General features: G+C 44.7%; 1 protein-coding gene across 1 annotated transcript; it reads left to right on the top strand.

Annotated features, from left to right (window-relative positions):
* The first annotated feature begins 740 nt into the window (after positions 1-740).
* Positions 741-14,431, top strand: LOC116388316 (probable phospholipid-transporting ATPase IM). The gene is made up of 28 exons (XM_031856029.1): positions 741-1,089; positions 2,090-2,174; positions 2,306-2,364; positions 2,441-2,554; positions 2,831-2,929; positions 3,043-3,104; positions 3,260-3,332; positions 3,491-3,561; positions 3,666-3,748; positions 5,566-5,724; positions 6,384-6,472; positions 6,566-6,759; positions 6,877-7,085; positions 7,177-7,220; positions 7,319-7,484; positions 7,772-7,960; positions 8,235-8,350; positions 8,445-8,609; positions 8,884-8,995; positions 9,229-9,334; positions 9,824-9,974; positions 10,073-10,256; positions 10,374-10,597; positions 11,346-11,429; positions 11,585-11,830; positions 12,059-12,197; positions 12,362-12,492; positions 13,109-14,431. Exons 2-28 carry the CDS (start codon positions 2,120-2,122, stop codon positions 13,403-13,405), a joined length of 3,621 nt encoding a protein of 1,206 aa, XP_031711889.1. The 5' UTR covers positions 741-1,089; positions 2,090-2,119; the 3' UTR covers positions 13,406-14,431.
* Positions 14,432-14,898: the final 467 nt, after the last annotated feature.

A 14,898-nucleotide genomic window follows, 5' to 3' on the forward strand; every position in this document is an offset into this window, starting at 1 on the left:
GTTTCATCCATGTAGAAAAAGAGTAAATCGATTTTATTACGTCTTATTTATTAAACCAAACGGATCTATTGTCTGGCCTTCACAAGTTGCTGTATAAATTCATACAACTTCAAAATTCAGGCCTTTACATCAGCTTTTTTTAGCATGATTTCTCTTATTGGCAACAACTGCAAACGTTATGAAACGCGATATGTTCTTTGATTCTCAACACACTGGGTTTCTTTCTTCTTCTTTTTCCACTTTGAATTGATCCACGTGACATCCTTTCAAGTGTTCTCTGTTGAGTTCCATCTTCTCGAAAAAACAATCATCAGGTCTGTTTGACAACATCCATGCAGGCAGGTTTATGTGTGTGTTGTATGTGGTGCACAAACACACGCACGCCCACACAGACAATAATTAATTCAGCAAGCTGTTCGTGTTGAGGTCCCCTGGACGTCACACAGCCCTCCCTTTGTTTTCTAGTCCAGGTATTAAATTCCATTTCCGTCAGCCATGAAGTCGCAATATTTGGAGTTGACATTTTAGTAAATCATTAAAATTCAAGTAACCGATGCCTGTGAGAAGGATCAAGTCCTGGGTCCGAGCACGCGTACCCGTCACAGGGTGTGTGCTACCTGACCGCCGTAACGCGGTGGCCCGTGCACCTGTGCTGTTGGTTTTTTTTACAGCCCCCCCCGTTTCCACTCTTGCGCCGCCTCTGCATCCAGGTCCAAAGATCACTGCACTGTTTGCTTTAGGCCTGAGCTGTTAGGCGTCATGGGGCGGGCTGCTCTTCCTGCTTCAACCTGAAACCAAACCACTGTTAGGCGCCTCTCTATCACCACCACACCGCTTCACCTGTCGTCCATCCTGCACGTCTTTCGTCCCTGGTCAAGCCCTGTTCTCCGGCGGTGCCTGGGAGTCCAGACAGAGTACAGACGAGGGGGGGAGGGGGGTGACTGGATTTACTTCACCTGAGGCGGAAGCAGAGGGAGGATTGATGTTTGTCTCTATTGTTTTCCGTTGAGGCCCCGTGTTCCTGTGTCTCTATGTGTGTGTGTGTGTGAGCAGGACCGTGCACAGGAAGTCACTTTTTATTTGTTTGAGGTATGTGGCTGCTTTTTCATTTGTTTTGCAGACATTGGAGAAGTGGTGGCTGTACAGCACTTTAGGGGGAAAAAAGAGACTCATTTCAAAACCTTTTGTAATGTGAGTCACATTTTAAATCAAAGTCGGAGCCTATTTGTCCCATTAGTTATGCGAGCGTGAGACACTTGCCCGACCATTCCCTTTGGTTTGGAGCAGGCTTTAGTGGTCTGAGCTGTACATAGAGACAAGTCAGGACATTGCTAAGCAGCGCAGTGTAACGGTGACAAAATATGTCCCATCTACTGCACCTGAGAGACCATTTAATATCTTCTGTTTTACGTGGACGACATCCAACTCTATTTGTCTTGTGTTGAAAAAGAATACAGGGGAATAAGTTGCTATATAGCCAGGGTGAGGATCGGCCACCGATTACTTCTTAATGTTTTATTGTTGTGGATTTCACTGTAGCCATTTTGCATTCTTCCTGTTCCATTTTGGTACTTATCCGCAGGTGTAAAAAAACACAAACACCAAGCAAGAACTATAGATTTTCTGCTGCGTATTCAAAGACCATTGTGAGCAAGTCAAACGTTCACGGTCACATGGCTATCTTGATCTTTGTGGTTATGGATTATCCGCCGTAGACTTCCCTCTGGTACAAAGGGTTGAGAAGGGAGTGCCTCCATGCGTTTACAGCTCTGCAGCGCAGATAAAAAGAAGGTCTCAAGGATGTCGCCCGATATCACCTCATGCAGGTCTTTGTTTTCTCGCCTGGACGTCATGTTGCCTTCGAGCTTTTATGGAAACATACTTTCATTTTTTGTCAGTTTTTTACGGCTGTAAGAGCAAACCAGAGTCTTAACCGTAATCGTACGCAAACAAGACCTCCAATAAACAAACCGGTTCCCCCTTTCAGTCGCTGAATCTCTTTTTTTCGGTCCAGCTAACAAGAAATGTCTCTCGGCCTCCTTGGCTATCCGTCCCTCTTCGATCAGTGAACGTGATGCTCTTTCTCCAGGCGTGAGATGTGGAGACGCTGAGCTTAAAGATGGAGTCGCTGACGTCGTACTTTGGCCCGTTGTGCGGGAAAGAGGAACAGAAAGGTGAGATCTGGAGCTCACAACTTGCACATTGAATGCTCTTAAAAGGTTCTTCTGGTAGCTACACAGTGGACAAACTACACATCTTAACAATTAAAGAGACCCATTTGTCCCATCGTTATTTGTTCTCACAGAGGAGGAGAGACACTTTCGAGCGAACGACAGACCTTTCAACCTGTCTTACCACTATGCCGTAAGTATGGACGTGAGACGGATAAACGGTCGTCTGCTTTTGCCACCTCTCATCTGTCACTTCCCTCTTCCTTCAGGACAACGCCATCAAGACCTCCAAATACAACCTTTTCACCTTCCTGCCGCTCAACCTCTTCGAGCAGTTCCGGAGGCTCGCCAATGCCTACTTCCTCTTCCTCATGGTCCTCCAGGTAAACACTGTGACTTTGTTTCGGGTCAACGTGGACTGTGCATCACAAATGTAGGCAGTATGGGATTATGGGTATGTATGCTCACTGATAGCGGCGTGATAGACGGATAGTCTTTGCAAAATATTCGGGGTAGGACTTTGACCTTTGACCTGACGGTATTTAGCTTCCAGAATATTTGATGCACGTGTAAAAAGAGGATTATATAATGCAGACGCATTATAATATAGATAATGGTGCTAAAGCATTTTAAATGTGTGCGTTCGGTTCCGTTGACAGCTCATCCCGCAAGTCTCCTCTCTGTCCTGGTTCACCACGGCCGTCCCTCTGTTCTTGGTGCTGACCATAACGGCCGTCAAAGACGCCAGCGATGACATAGTAAGAAGGAATCGATCTCCTGGCGCCTTGTGGGGGATTCCGCTCAATCGTTGAGACAGAAAGTAGTTCAAACATGCAAATTTAATCGTAAATGTTTTCCCTGTTTTGAGTAGAACCGGCACAGAAGCGACAAGCAGGTGAATAACCGCATGGTGGACGTCCTCATCGATGGAGAGTGAGTCATTTGCCATACAAATTATACACTATATACATCTAATAAATGATAGGAAGTACAAATATACAGCGTTTTGAGCTTCAAAAGGTCATGTAGATATATATTTTTTTTCTGTAGTGTTGTGATCTTGTCGTGTGTTTTCATTTTTCTGCCAGACTGAGAAATGAAAAATGGATGAATGTTCAGGTTGGAGACATAATCAAGCTGGAGAATAATCAGTTTGTCACAGTGAGTATGAAGACGCCACAATAAAGATTCTTTTACAGCACTTTTGATGATTTCAGTGATAACAACAGGGCCACTGAGCCCAAGACAACGTTCTATTGAGTGATAATAAAGTTTATCTATGTTGTACTTTCTCTGTATTCAACGCTTTCGTTTTTAAGGCCGACCTCATGTTGCTGTCCAGCAGTGAGCCTCTTAACCTGGTCTACGTGGAAACGGCTGAGTTGGACGGGTAAGTGCGCGTGCGTGGCTGACGTGCCGATGGTGTCTCACACTGGTCTTGGATTTCCCCCCTTCAGTCGGGTCTTGCTCACCTGCTCTCTGTGTCTCCCCCAGTGAAACCAATCTGAAGGTGAAACAGGCCCTGACTGTAACCGGAGACATGGGGGACAGCACCGACTCGCTGGCCGGCTTCAAGGGTGAAGAAACAGTATTTATACTGGATATTTGGTCAAGATATGGGGATTTCTCTGTATTCATTTTCATTCAAATTCATCCTTTTTGTGTTAGAGCTGTGGTAAAATAATGAGGTACAAACAATGGAAATTACACAATGAAGTGTAGAACTAAATAATTACTTTTCCTCATGAATACAGTTGTGTGAAAATGTGTTTGCCCCCTTCCTGATTTCTTATTTGTTTGCATGTTTGTCACACTTAAATGTTTCAGATCATCAAACAAATCGAAATATTAGACAAAGATAACACAAGTAAACACAAAATGCAGTTTTTAAATGAAGGTTTTTATTATTAAGGGGGAAAAAAATCCAAACCTACATGGCCCTGTGTGAAAAAGTGATTGCCCCCCCCCCTGTTAAAACATTAATTAACTGTGGTTTATCACATCTTTGGAAAGCTGAGTTCAATTTCTCTAGCCACACCCAGGCCTGATTACTGCCACACCTGTTCTCAATCAAGAAATCACTTAAATAGGACCTGCCTGACAAAGTGAGGTAGACCAAAAGATCCTCAAAAGCTAGACATCATGCTGCGATCCAAAGAAATTCAGGAACAAATGAGAAACAAAGTAATTGAGATCTATCAGTCTGGAAAAGGTTACAAAGCCATTTCTAAAGCTTTGGGACTCCAGCGAACCACAGTGAGAGCCATTATCCACAAATGGCGAAAACATGGAACAGTGGTGAACCTTCCCAGGAGTGGCCGGCCGACCAAAATTACCCCAAGAGCGCAGCGACGACTCATCCAAGAGGTCACAAAAGACCCCAGAACAACATCCAAAGAACTGCAGGCCTCACTTGCCTCAATTAAGGTCATTGTTCATGACTCCACCATAAGAAAGAGACTGGGCAAAAATGGCCTGCATGGCAGAGTTCCACGACGAAAACCACTGCTGAGCAAAAAGAACATAAATGCTGGTCTCAGTTTTGCCAGAAAACATCTTGATGATCCCCAAGACTTTTGGGAAAATACTCTGTGGACTGACGAGACAAAAGTTGAACTTTTTGGAAGGTGTATGTCCAATTATATCTGGCGTAAAAGTAACACGGCATTTCAGAAAAGGAACACCATACCAACAGTAAAATATGGTGGTGGTAGTGTGATGGTCTGGGGCTGTTTTGCTGCTTCAGGACCTGGAAGACTTGCTGTGGTAAATGGAACCATGAATTCTGCTGTCTACCAAAAAATCCTGAAGGAGAATGTCCGGCCATCTGTTTGTGACCTCAAGCTGAAGCGCACTTGGGTTCTGCAGCAGGACAATGATCCAAAACACACCAGCAAGTCCACCTCTGAATGGCTTAAGAAAAACAAAATGAAGACTTTGGAGTGGCCTAGTCAAAGTCCCGACCTGAATCCGATTGAGATGCTGTGGCATGACCTTAAAAAGGAGGTTCATGCTCGAAAACCCTCCAATGTGGCGGAATTACAACAATTCTGCAAAGATGAGTGGGCCAAAATTCCTCTACAGCGCTGTAAAAGACTCATTGCCAGTTATCGCAAACGCTTGATTGCAGTTGTTGCTGCTAAGGGTGGCCCAACCAGTTATTAGGTTTAGGGGGCAATCACTTTTTCACACAACTGTACATCACACTATCGAAGTGTTAACTTAGCTGTGTTGCTGATGTCTCTCTCTCTCTCTTTCTGTCTCTCTCTGTCTCTCTCTCCTCTCTGTATCTCCTGTGTCTGTCTCTCTCTCTCTCTCTGTCTCTCTCCACCTCTCTCTGTCCCTCTGTCTCTCCCCCCCTCTCTCTCTCTCTCTCTCTCTCTCTCTCTCGCAGGTGAAGTGCGGTGTGAGCCTCCCAACAACCGTCTAGATAAGTTCAGAGGAACCCTCTCCCTGGACGGACAGACCTACTCTCTGGACAATGACAAGGTGCTGCTCAGAGGATGCACCCTGAGGAACACTGAGTGGTGCTTCGGTCTGGTCATCTTCGGAGGTAAATTGTTGCTCCCACCGGAAATATTATGTGGTCGCAACAAAGAAACTGCACGTGGAACGGATAAACTTGGGGGCGCACCACTCACGTCTGCAGGGGCCCAGCAGAGGGCGCTCGCGCTACACAAGACAGACCAGTTCCAGTGTGTGTTTGTGTGTGTGGGGCCAACAATAACAAAGTCATGAATTGACATGACAGTATATACGGCATTGAATAAGAATGAATAACATTTGCAAAGATAATATCAAGTATTGGTAAGTAGAATAGTATTGGTAAGTAGAATAGTATTGGTAAGTAGAATAGTATTGGTAAGTTAAGTTAAATACCAACAGTTTGTTAAGGTGAGAGCAGGAAAACATATTGAACCTAAACGACTCCAGTGCAACAAAAAGTGATGTTTTTAGAGCAGCTATCCACTGAATTTGATGAACATTTCAAAACGACTCAATTAAACTATCCCCACTGTAGCTTACATTTAACAGGCCGGCATGCAGTCGCTGAGTAAAGTACAAGTTATAGTTTGTTACATTGTAATGGTATAGACCTACATAGAAAAAGTAAATCACAATACTATAAGTACAAACTTCCCTACGTATTAATGACAGATCAAGATTTTCCCTTCAGCGTATGGATAATAACAAGCGATGGAATCTCTCCAGGTCCCGACACCAAGCTGATGCAGAACAGTGGAAAGACAATATTCAAACGGACGAGCATTGATCACCTGATGAATGTCCTGGTGTTGTGTGTGAGTTTCATGTCCGTGCCCACTGCCACATAAATACATATATACATATATATTTTTTTATATTGAGATGTGTGATATCTTGACTCTTATCAGATCTTCGGCTTCCTGGCGTCTATGTGCACCGTTCTGGCCATCGGCAATGGAATCTGGGAGGTGAGGGAGGGCTCAGTGTTCACAATCTTCCTCCCCCGTGAGCAAGGGGTTAACGCCGCCCTCTCCTCCTTCCTCTCCTTCTGGTCCTACGTCATCGTGCTCAACACGGTGGTGCCTATCTCTCTCTACGTCAGGTGCGTTCAGGCGAAGAACGACGACAAAATCGGAAAAGCGACGAAAGTTATCGCGACGTAAGTTCAAGAGTCTTAGTCTCACACTCCCCCCCCCCCCCCCATGTGTGTTGATGTCAGTGTGGAGATCATCCGTCTGGGGAACAGCTTCTTCATCGACTGGGACAGGAAGATGTATTACCCCAAGAGCGACACCCCGGCTCAGGCGAGGACCACCACGCTCAACGAGGAGCTGGGCCAGATCAAATACATCTTCAGCGACAAGACCGGCACCCTGACGCAGAACATCATGACTTTCAACAAGTGCTCCATCAATGGGAAAGCTTACGGTGAGCTGCTCTGCTCACATACAAAGTTCAGTTGCATGGACGCACCAGCGTGGGCTGAATGATTGATTGAGTGTATGTCTCTGTTATTCAGGGGAGCTGTTCGACTTCTCTGGACAAAGGGTAGAGATAACGGAGGTGAGAGAAGAATACTGACACACTGTTGTGTATTTTTGTGAATTGTGTGTACCACTCCAACTCTTTTGTCTCTCTTGTCTGCTTCTTTTACCCCGCAGAAGAGTGAGAAAGTGGACTTCTCCTGGAACCAGCTGGCCGATCCAAAGTTCTTCTTTCACGACCACAGTCTGGTGGAGACGGTGAGAGAGGGAAACCCGGAGGCTCAGGCCTTCTTCCGTCTGCTGGCTCTGTGCCACACCGTTATGCCCGAGGAAAAGGAAGAGGGTGAGCGTCGCTTTGTTGCTACAGGGATGCAGAGCTTTAAAACAGAAGAATCACAACGTGTATGTTCTGTCTCTGGTGATGAAATGTGTGTGAGCTCAGCCCTGAATTATACAGATTCCTTCTTTCTTTTTTTTACTCTTACATCTTTTTCCTCCTCATATTAACCATTTTGAATGGCAGTGTTATAAAGGACCCAGTGACTGACAGCAGTGCAAAACCCACTACACACATTTTCACATCTGAACTTTCTCTCTTCTCTCCTCTCTATTGTCTTCATCTCCTGGCAGGCGAGCTCTTCTATCAGGCTCAGTCTCCCGACGAGGGCGCTCTGGTGACCGCGGCGAGGAACTTCGGTTTCGTGTTCCGCTCGCGCACGCCAGAGACCATCACGGCCGTGGAGATGGGCCGACAGGTGGTCTACGAACTCCTGGCCGTTCTCGACTTCAACAACGTACGCAAGAGGATGTCGGTCATAGGTGAGAGACAGCAGTGGTTCAAACTATGTCTTTCATGTTGCCAAAATAGGATGTTTGAGTCTCCATCGATTTTTTTTAGAGAAATTTCTTAAGTTATGTAAGCCGTCATACAAAGTCATTTGTTGCCTTCATGGTTTCAAATCCCCATTGGTGCATTCAAGGACGATCCGATAACTGAGATGTATGTGTCTTTTACTCGTTAGTAGAAGGCACATCATGTCAACCTATAATGAACGTCTATGTGTCGCCTCACGACTTCCAACATGTGTTCCAGTGCGTAGCCCCGAAGGCAAGTTGACTCTTTACTGCAAAGGAGCCGACACCATCATCTATGAAAGACTGCACCCGTCCTGCAACAAGCTGAAGGAGGTGACCACCGGACACCTCAACGTGAGTGATGCCGTCGGGGGTTTTTCGCACCGTGTTTGGCGCTATTAAACTAAAGTTTTTTTAATTCAATTTTTGATTTGTCCAACTGGAACAGGAGTATGCAGGGGACGGCCTTCGCACGCTGGTCCTGGCCTACAAGGACTTGGATGAGAGCTACATGGATGAGTGGAAACTGCGCCACCACGAGGCCAGCACCGCAATGGGGGACCGAGAGGAGAGGCTGGATCAGCTTTACGAAGAGATAGAGAAAGACCTGCAGGTTAGTCCACCCACTGAATGCCTCGACACGTCGCTGCATAGTTTGATTTGCTCAGCAAAAAGAATACAGATATACAGTAACCAACACCGAGTAATTATGAAAACCTCAGACCAACAAAAATATCTCATATGCAGATTTAACGGCAAATTAAACCAGCATTGCTTAATTTCAATGAATGTAGTTGTTCATGTTTTAATTCTGCCAGAGAAAGAACATTTTTACACACAGAATAAATCCTTTTTGACACGTCCACCCTGTACTCCGTGTTTTTTAGCTGTTGGGAGCGACGGCTGTGGAGGACAAGCTGCAGGACGGCGTTCCACAGACCATAGAGCAACTGGCTAAAGCTGACATCAAGATCTGGGTGTTGACTGGTGATAAACAGGGTTAGTGTCACACACTTCATGTTCCTGATCCAATCACACATTTCAAGACGGGTAAAATAGTAATGTGGAATATTTTCTCATATTCTCTCACTGTTGATCGAATCATGTGTCAGGAACCCTAACCATAAACACGCTGTTTCATGTGTAAATTAACCAGACGTCACGGAGGGAATGTTTGGCATGTCTGCCCGATGATTTGCATCACAGTAACTGTTGTGGACGGTTTGAAACAGAGACGGCGGAGAACATCGGCTACTCCTGCAACATGCTCAGAGAGGAGATGAAGGAGATTTTCGTTGTGGCAGCCAACACGGCTGAAGCAGTCAAAGAGGAGCTACGGTGAGTCGGCCCGAAAGAAATAACAAAGAGAAATGTCTTTTCTCAAGAGGACAAAACATGTTAAGGACTGATAATGTATTCGACACAATTTGACATACATTTGATGCTTTTTTTTTGTATGGTGACTGATATGCTAAGTGCTGCTCTTTATGACAGTGCCCCGCCTCCTTAGTTACTGTTCAAATATGCAGTTTACTATGATAACTGTATTTTAAACAATGGTTCCTTGATTTTATTTGCATTATGTTAACTGACAAACACCCATGAAGAAGAGGAGTGGCTGATTAAAGTCCACCATTGAACTCTAAGCCCTGCTGGCATCGTGTTTTAATTGTTGGCAAAGTACTTTTAGTTAGTAATGAGTTTAAGTTAAACAATTAGTTTAGATCCCAAACTATTATTTTGGAAAAAGTACAGTTCATAAAAAACAAACAAAAAAAGAGCTTTTCTTTAACTCAACCGACCATCCCCATGCCCTCCTGTTGTCAGGAATGCTCGGAGGATAATGTGTCCAGACTCAGCGGAGGAGCCGTCTGTGATCAAGGCTCGAGCCGGCCTGTTCTGGTTTCAGAAGATTGAGAGAGTGGAGGACGAGAAGGTGGACGGAGATTATGGCCTCGTTATAAACGGGCACAGTCTGGTAAGAAGGCTTTTTTTAAGTGGGGTTGTGTTGACTCATGACCTCATCGCGGTCCTCTCATCCCGGTCCTCTCATCCCGTCTTCCCTTTGGTCCTCAGGCCTTCGCACTGGATACGGACCTGCAGCTGGAGCTGCTGAGGACAGCATGCATGTGCCAGACAGTGATTTGCTGCAGGGTCACCCCTCTGCAGAAGGCCCAGGTGGTTCAGCTGGTCAAGAAATACAAGCAGGCCATCACTCTGGCCATTGGCGACGGGGCCAACGATGTCAGCATGATCAAGGGTGAGCTCATTCATCTCAGGGCACTATTACCAGAATCAGACAGATGTATTTACAGTAAGAGCAAACACTTGGTCGATAGTTAGAACCGTGTTTTTCTGCTTTCTGTCCGGCCTCCAGCTGCTCATATCGGTGTGGGTATCAGCGGTCAGGAGGGCATGCAGGCGGTTCTCTCCAGCGACTACTCCTTCGCCCAGTTCCGTTACCTTCAGCGCCTCCTGCTGGTGCACGGTCGCTGGTCCTACCTGCGCATGTGCAAGTTCCTGCAATATTTCTTTTACAAGAACTTCACCTTCACCTTCGTGCATTTCTGGTACGCCTTCTTCTGCGGCTTCTCTGCTCAGGTGAGGGACATGTTTTGGTATGATGTCACATCATGTTAATGGGTTACTTGCAGAGTGAAAAAAATGTGTGATCAAGTGAGGCACACGATTCACTCTAAGAATAATGCATATTAAAGAAATGTAAATATATTTCATATGTAATAATATGCCAATATTAAATACATCTGATGCTTTAATTGCACACAATTTGCATTGTGAATGAATATAAGGTTAGAGGAAAGGACGTCTCATGACTCTTAAAACATAATTCCTCGTTCCTCTCTCCTTGCATGGTTTCCTCCATGCATCCCTGGTGGGAGGGACTAAGACGCAAGGAAAGGATGCAAGTGAGGGAAACGGGGATGCAATTAAGAGACTTGGGATGTACCCAGAGACAGATCATTTTGTTGGTTGAACAGATACAGATAAGCTCCACCCTCGCATGTCACTTCTGGTTGCAAAAAAACAAGATGGTGACGGTTAAAATACCGAAGTCAAGACTTCAAACGGCAGTCCGCAAACCAATGGGAGTATATATAACATAAACATATACATATGAAGTCTATGGGAACAACTCAACAGATATGCTCTATAAGCTCAAATGAACTTGGAGAGACCTGTACGGACACTTGTACATCAGCAAAACAAGAATTGAACCGCACAATACAAACAGTTTCCCATATTTAACAAATGTTCAACGTTAATAGATACAATGTTATTAATGCTATATTTACATGTTTAATGTCCTCTTTGTTTTTCGTGCTCATAGACTGTGTATGACGAGTGGTTCATCACATTGTACAACCTGGTTTACACGGCACTTCCTGTCCTCGGCATGAGCATCTTTGACCAGGTATGCACAAAGGGGAAAGTTAATATTCAATTACTTTGAGCTATTTAGCTCACAGACTCAAATTCAACATGTTCTTCTGATTAATATCATATCATGTCTCAGTACTTCACACCCCACCTGCATCCTCTTCTCTCTCCTCTCCTCTGTGTCTGCAGGACGTGAATGACCGCTGGAGCTTCCAGTACCCTCAGCTCTACACTCCGGGCCAGCTCAACCTATACTTCAGTAAGAAGGCCTTCGTGCGCTGCATGATGCACAGCTGCTACAGCTCCCTCATCCTCTTCTTCATCCCGTGGGCCGCCATGCACGACACGGTCCGAGACGACGGTAAAGACATCGCCGACTACCAGTCCTTCGCTCTGCTGGCGCAGACCTGTCTGCTGATCGTGATGAGCATACAGGTGAGGAACACCGAGAAGCAGCACGGCACGCTGAGGTGGCACCATTTCCGTATCAATGACCGGATTAGCCCGGATGTGCTCATTTTAGTGTATTTGTCAAATTGCCATTTTTGCTTGCAGCAAAGTGACTTGTACTGTGGAGGATTTTTATTCATAGCACCCGCCCTTAAGAATGAATAAATATGTGCGGCTGAATTTAAAATAGAAAGTGCTTTTGCTTCGCTGCAGCTGTGTCTGGACACCTCTTACTGGACGGCAGTGAACCAGTTCTTTGTGTGGGGCAGCCTGGCCGCTTACTTCGCCGTCACATTAACCATGTACAGCAACGGCATGTTCCTCATCTTCACCTCCTCTTTCCCCTTCATCGGTGAGTACATTCAGCTCATTCGTAGAGGCAGCTTGGTGCTGCCAACGTCTTCAAATTGCTAAAAAAACAAAAAGTCACCTACAAGCCATATACAATAATTATATAGTCGTATGGTAATAAACGCTTTTACTGTGTGATTGTTGCTGCTGGTCTGATGATTCCAGGCACAGCAAGAAACTCTCTGAACCAGCCCAACGTCTGGCTCACCGTCTTCCTGACGTCCCTCCTCTGCATTCTGCCGGTGGTGGCTTTCCGCTTCATCCTCATTCAGCTTTGGCCCACCGCCAACGACAAGGTGAGACGACCACATGACACGGGAATCTGTTCTACCTCAATACATGAAGCTCTCTGGGTGGTAGAATATGATATATGCCAATAATAAGGTCATTTAACTATCATGGATAAGAAGAATACCCACAGTCTCCTGCGGTCACATTTGCTTGGTTTAATGTTCATGACCAACATCTGGAATATGTTTGAATGTTGAGACATTGGAATTATAAGGTTCTATCATTCAGTCTTACTTTGTTTTAATACATAAAATGACCTATTACTGAAGGGAGTCATTCAGCTGTACACGAGTTATAAACAGTTAGCATCACATCAGACACTGAAACATTCAGTAGCTGCTCATCTCAGATTGCTACATATGAAATGTTGGCCTTAACTGGTGTAATCTATGAGGTAGTCACAGTATCAGACACAGTTGTCACTTGTATATTATGGATATTTAGATATCGACTAGAGCCTTCTAATAATTCTAAGTTCACATGATGGTATAAGAATATACAAGTAGGTGTGTATGTGTATACTATCATGAATAATGAGTAGCAATAAACCCTTCTGAATGAGCAAATGTGCCCATATTAAGAAGTCTGCAGTAAAGACTGGTCCCTCTGTCCCTCCTCTAGGTGAGACATAAGGTGCGGAAGGAGGCGCTGCCGGCGCCGGCGCCTCGCCGCCCCCCCGCCAGGCGGATCAGCACCCGTCGCTCCGGCTACGCCTTCTCCCACGCGCAGGGCTACGGCGACCTGGTGACGTCTCGGAGGTTCCTGCTGAGGCTGCCCCTGAGGAGCCGCCCGGTGCTGTTCACACAGACGGACTCCCCGTTGGCTCAGAACCAGCCGCAGCACTACCGCACCATCACAGAGGAGGCAGAGGACTCGCAGACACCCCCACCGACCAGAGGGGCGGCCGCAGCACAGTGAGCGGGAACCTGGTCGAACATATACACCTAAAACTGAGTCTGACTCCAACTCAAGTTTTATTAAATTGAATGGATGAATATCACTGTGAAGATGTTGAACTTGACAGCACAAACAACCTTAAAGGACCACACGGGTGCTTTTGTGTGTTTCAGCAACACTCATACAGTATATACTGCAGTCTACATCACTGCTGAGCATTTTCCAAAGCGTACCTACCACAAGGTTTTATACCGATTTTCTTCCTCCCAATTTATTCTATTATAACGACAATCAACAAATGTTTTTAAGCAGGGATGCAAACTTGAATCTCTCAGATGCTGAAAAGCCCTTATTAATTGCAAAAAGGAGAAATTCCAGTTAATTTCAATTCAACTTTATTGGCATTACACTGCAAATCAGTCTTTCAGGATTATGCAACCTGTGATCGTGCAAGACTGATCGTGTAGATTTCTCACGACCTATCTCAGACTTACGGTAAGCTTCATGAAATGGCCAGAAATATTGGATACAGTTTGTCCTTAACAAGCTCAAATATATGCAAAACCAGGAAACTGCGATGAGATTAACTCTGTGTCATGAACACCAAATTGTTGTGATTTTATAGAACGTTAAGTTGAAATGAAATGTAAATGAATGAATGTAAAAGGTTGCCACATGACTGATCTGGAGGAACTGTATCACCACACTGCCTGCAACATGAAGTTGCATTTTGTACCTTTTTTAATTGTTAGTTTTTTCTTCCAGTGAATTGTCAATATTCAGGGTGTCATTCTTAGAAAGCATAAAACAGCGATTTCAGTTGAAATCCACGATGAACCTATTTTCACTGTTTACATAATTATATACAAATTTTTAAAAAATGTTTTATTATTGCTCTGCTCTGTTTCTGTCGCCTGTGAAGAGATGTATAACTCTGCAGTATTCTTTTTCTCCATACCAGTAACATTAAAGGTACAGTGATGGTTTAGTTGTCATAGAGGGACCAGCAGGCAGCACATTCATAAAATAACTTTTTTTCAGTCCAAACACATACTTTGCCATCGTGTCATTCATTGTATTGTGTAACCCTTTCTACATGCGAGATCATCTGTGACTAAAAAACTTAACTTGATTGACCTCTATCGCTAGACCAAATGATCTTACGTCCCTTATCTTATAATGACATCAAATAGAGCACACCTCTCCACACACACATATAGGAACCTCCACGGACAACACATCACTCAATACAGGAAGCAAAGAAAAGGAAATAGCCTACATACAAGTCCAAGGAATGCCATTGTAAAAGACTGAAGAAATAGCCTATATATATATATATATATATATATATATATACATATATACTGGTTTAATTTCGATGCTTTTTTAATTCCACCACAGCATCTTGGTCAGATCATTGTGATGCTTCTTGATAAACGAGTCTAGGTTTTGGAGATGAACTGATAGAAACACGCATTGAGCACAAGTCTGTACACAGATGTTAGAATCTGTAT

Source organism: Anarrhichthys ocellatus, unplaced genomic scaffold (assembly GCF_004355925.1).
Source record: "Anarrhichthys ocellatus isolate YVR2014 unplaced genomic scaffold, GSC_Weel_1.0 scaffold16, whole genome shotgun sequence".
NCBI lineage: Eukaryota > Metazoa > Chordata > Actinopteri > Perciformes > Anarhichadidae > Anarrhichthys > Anarrhichthys ocellatus.

Coding starts and splice junctions, on each gene's coding strand:
- LOC116388316 (XM_031856029.1), top strand. CDS start 2,120: ATGGAGTCGCTGACGTCGTACTTTGGCCCGTTGTGCGGGAAAGAGGAA. Junction 6,473..6,565: donor TGAATGTCCTGGTGTTGTGT/GTGAGTTTCATG, acceptor GACTCTTATCAG/ATCTTCGGCTTCCTGGCGTC. Junction 7,485..7,771: donor GCCCGAGGAAAAGGAAGAGG/GTGAGCGTCGCT, acceptor ATCTCCTGGCAG/GCGAGCTCTTCTATCAGGCT.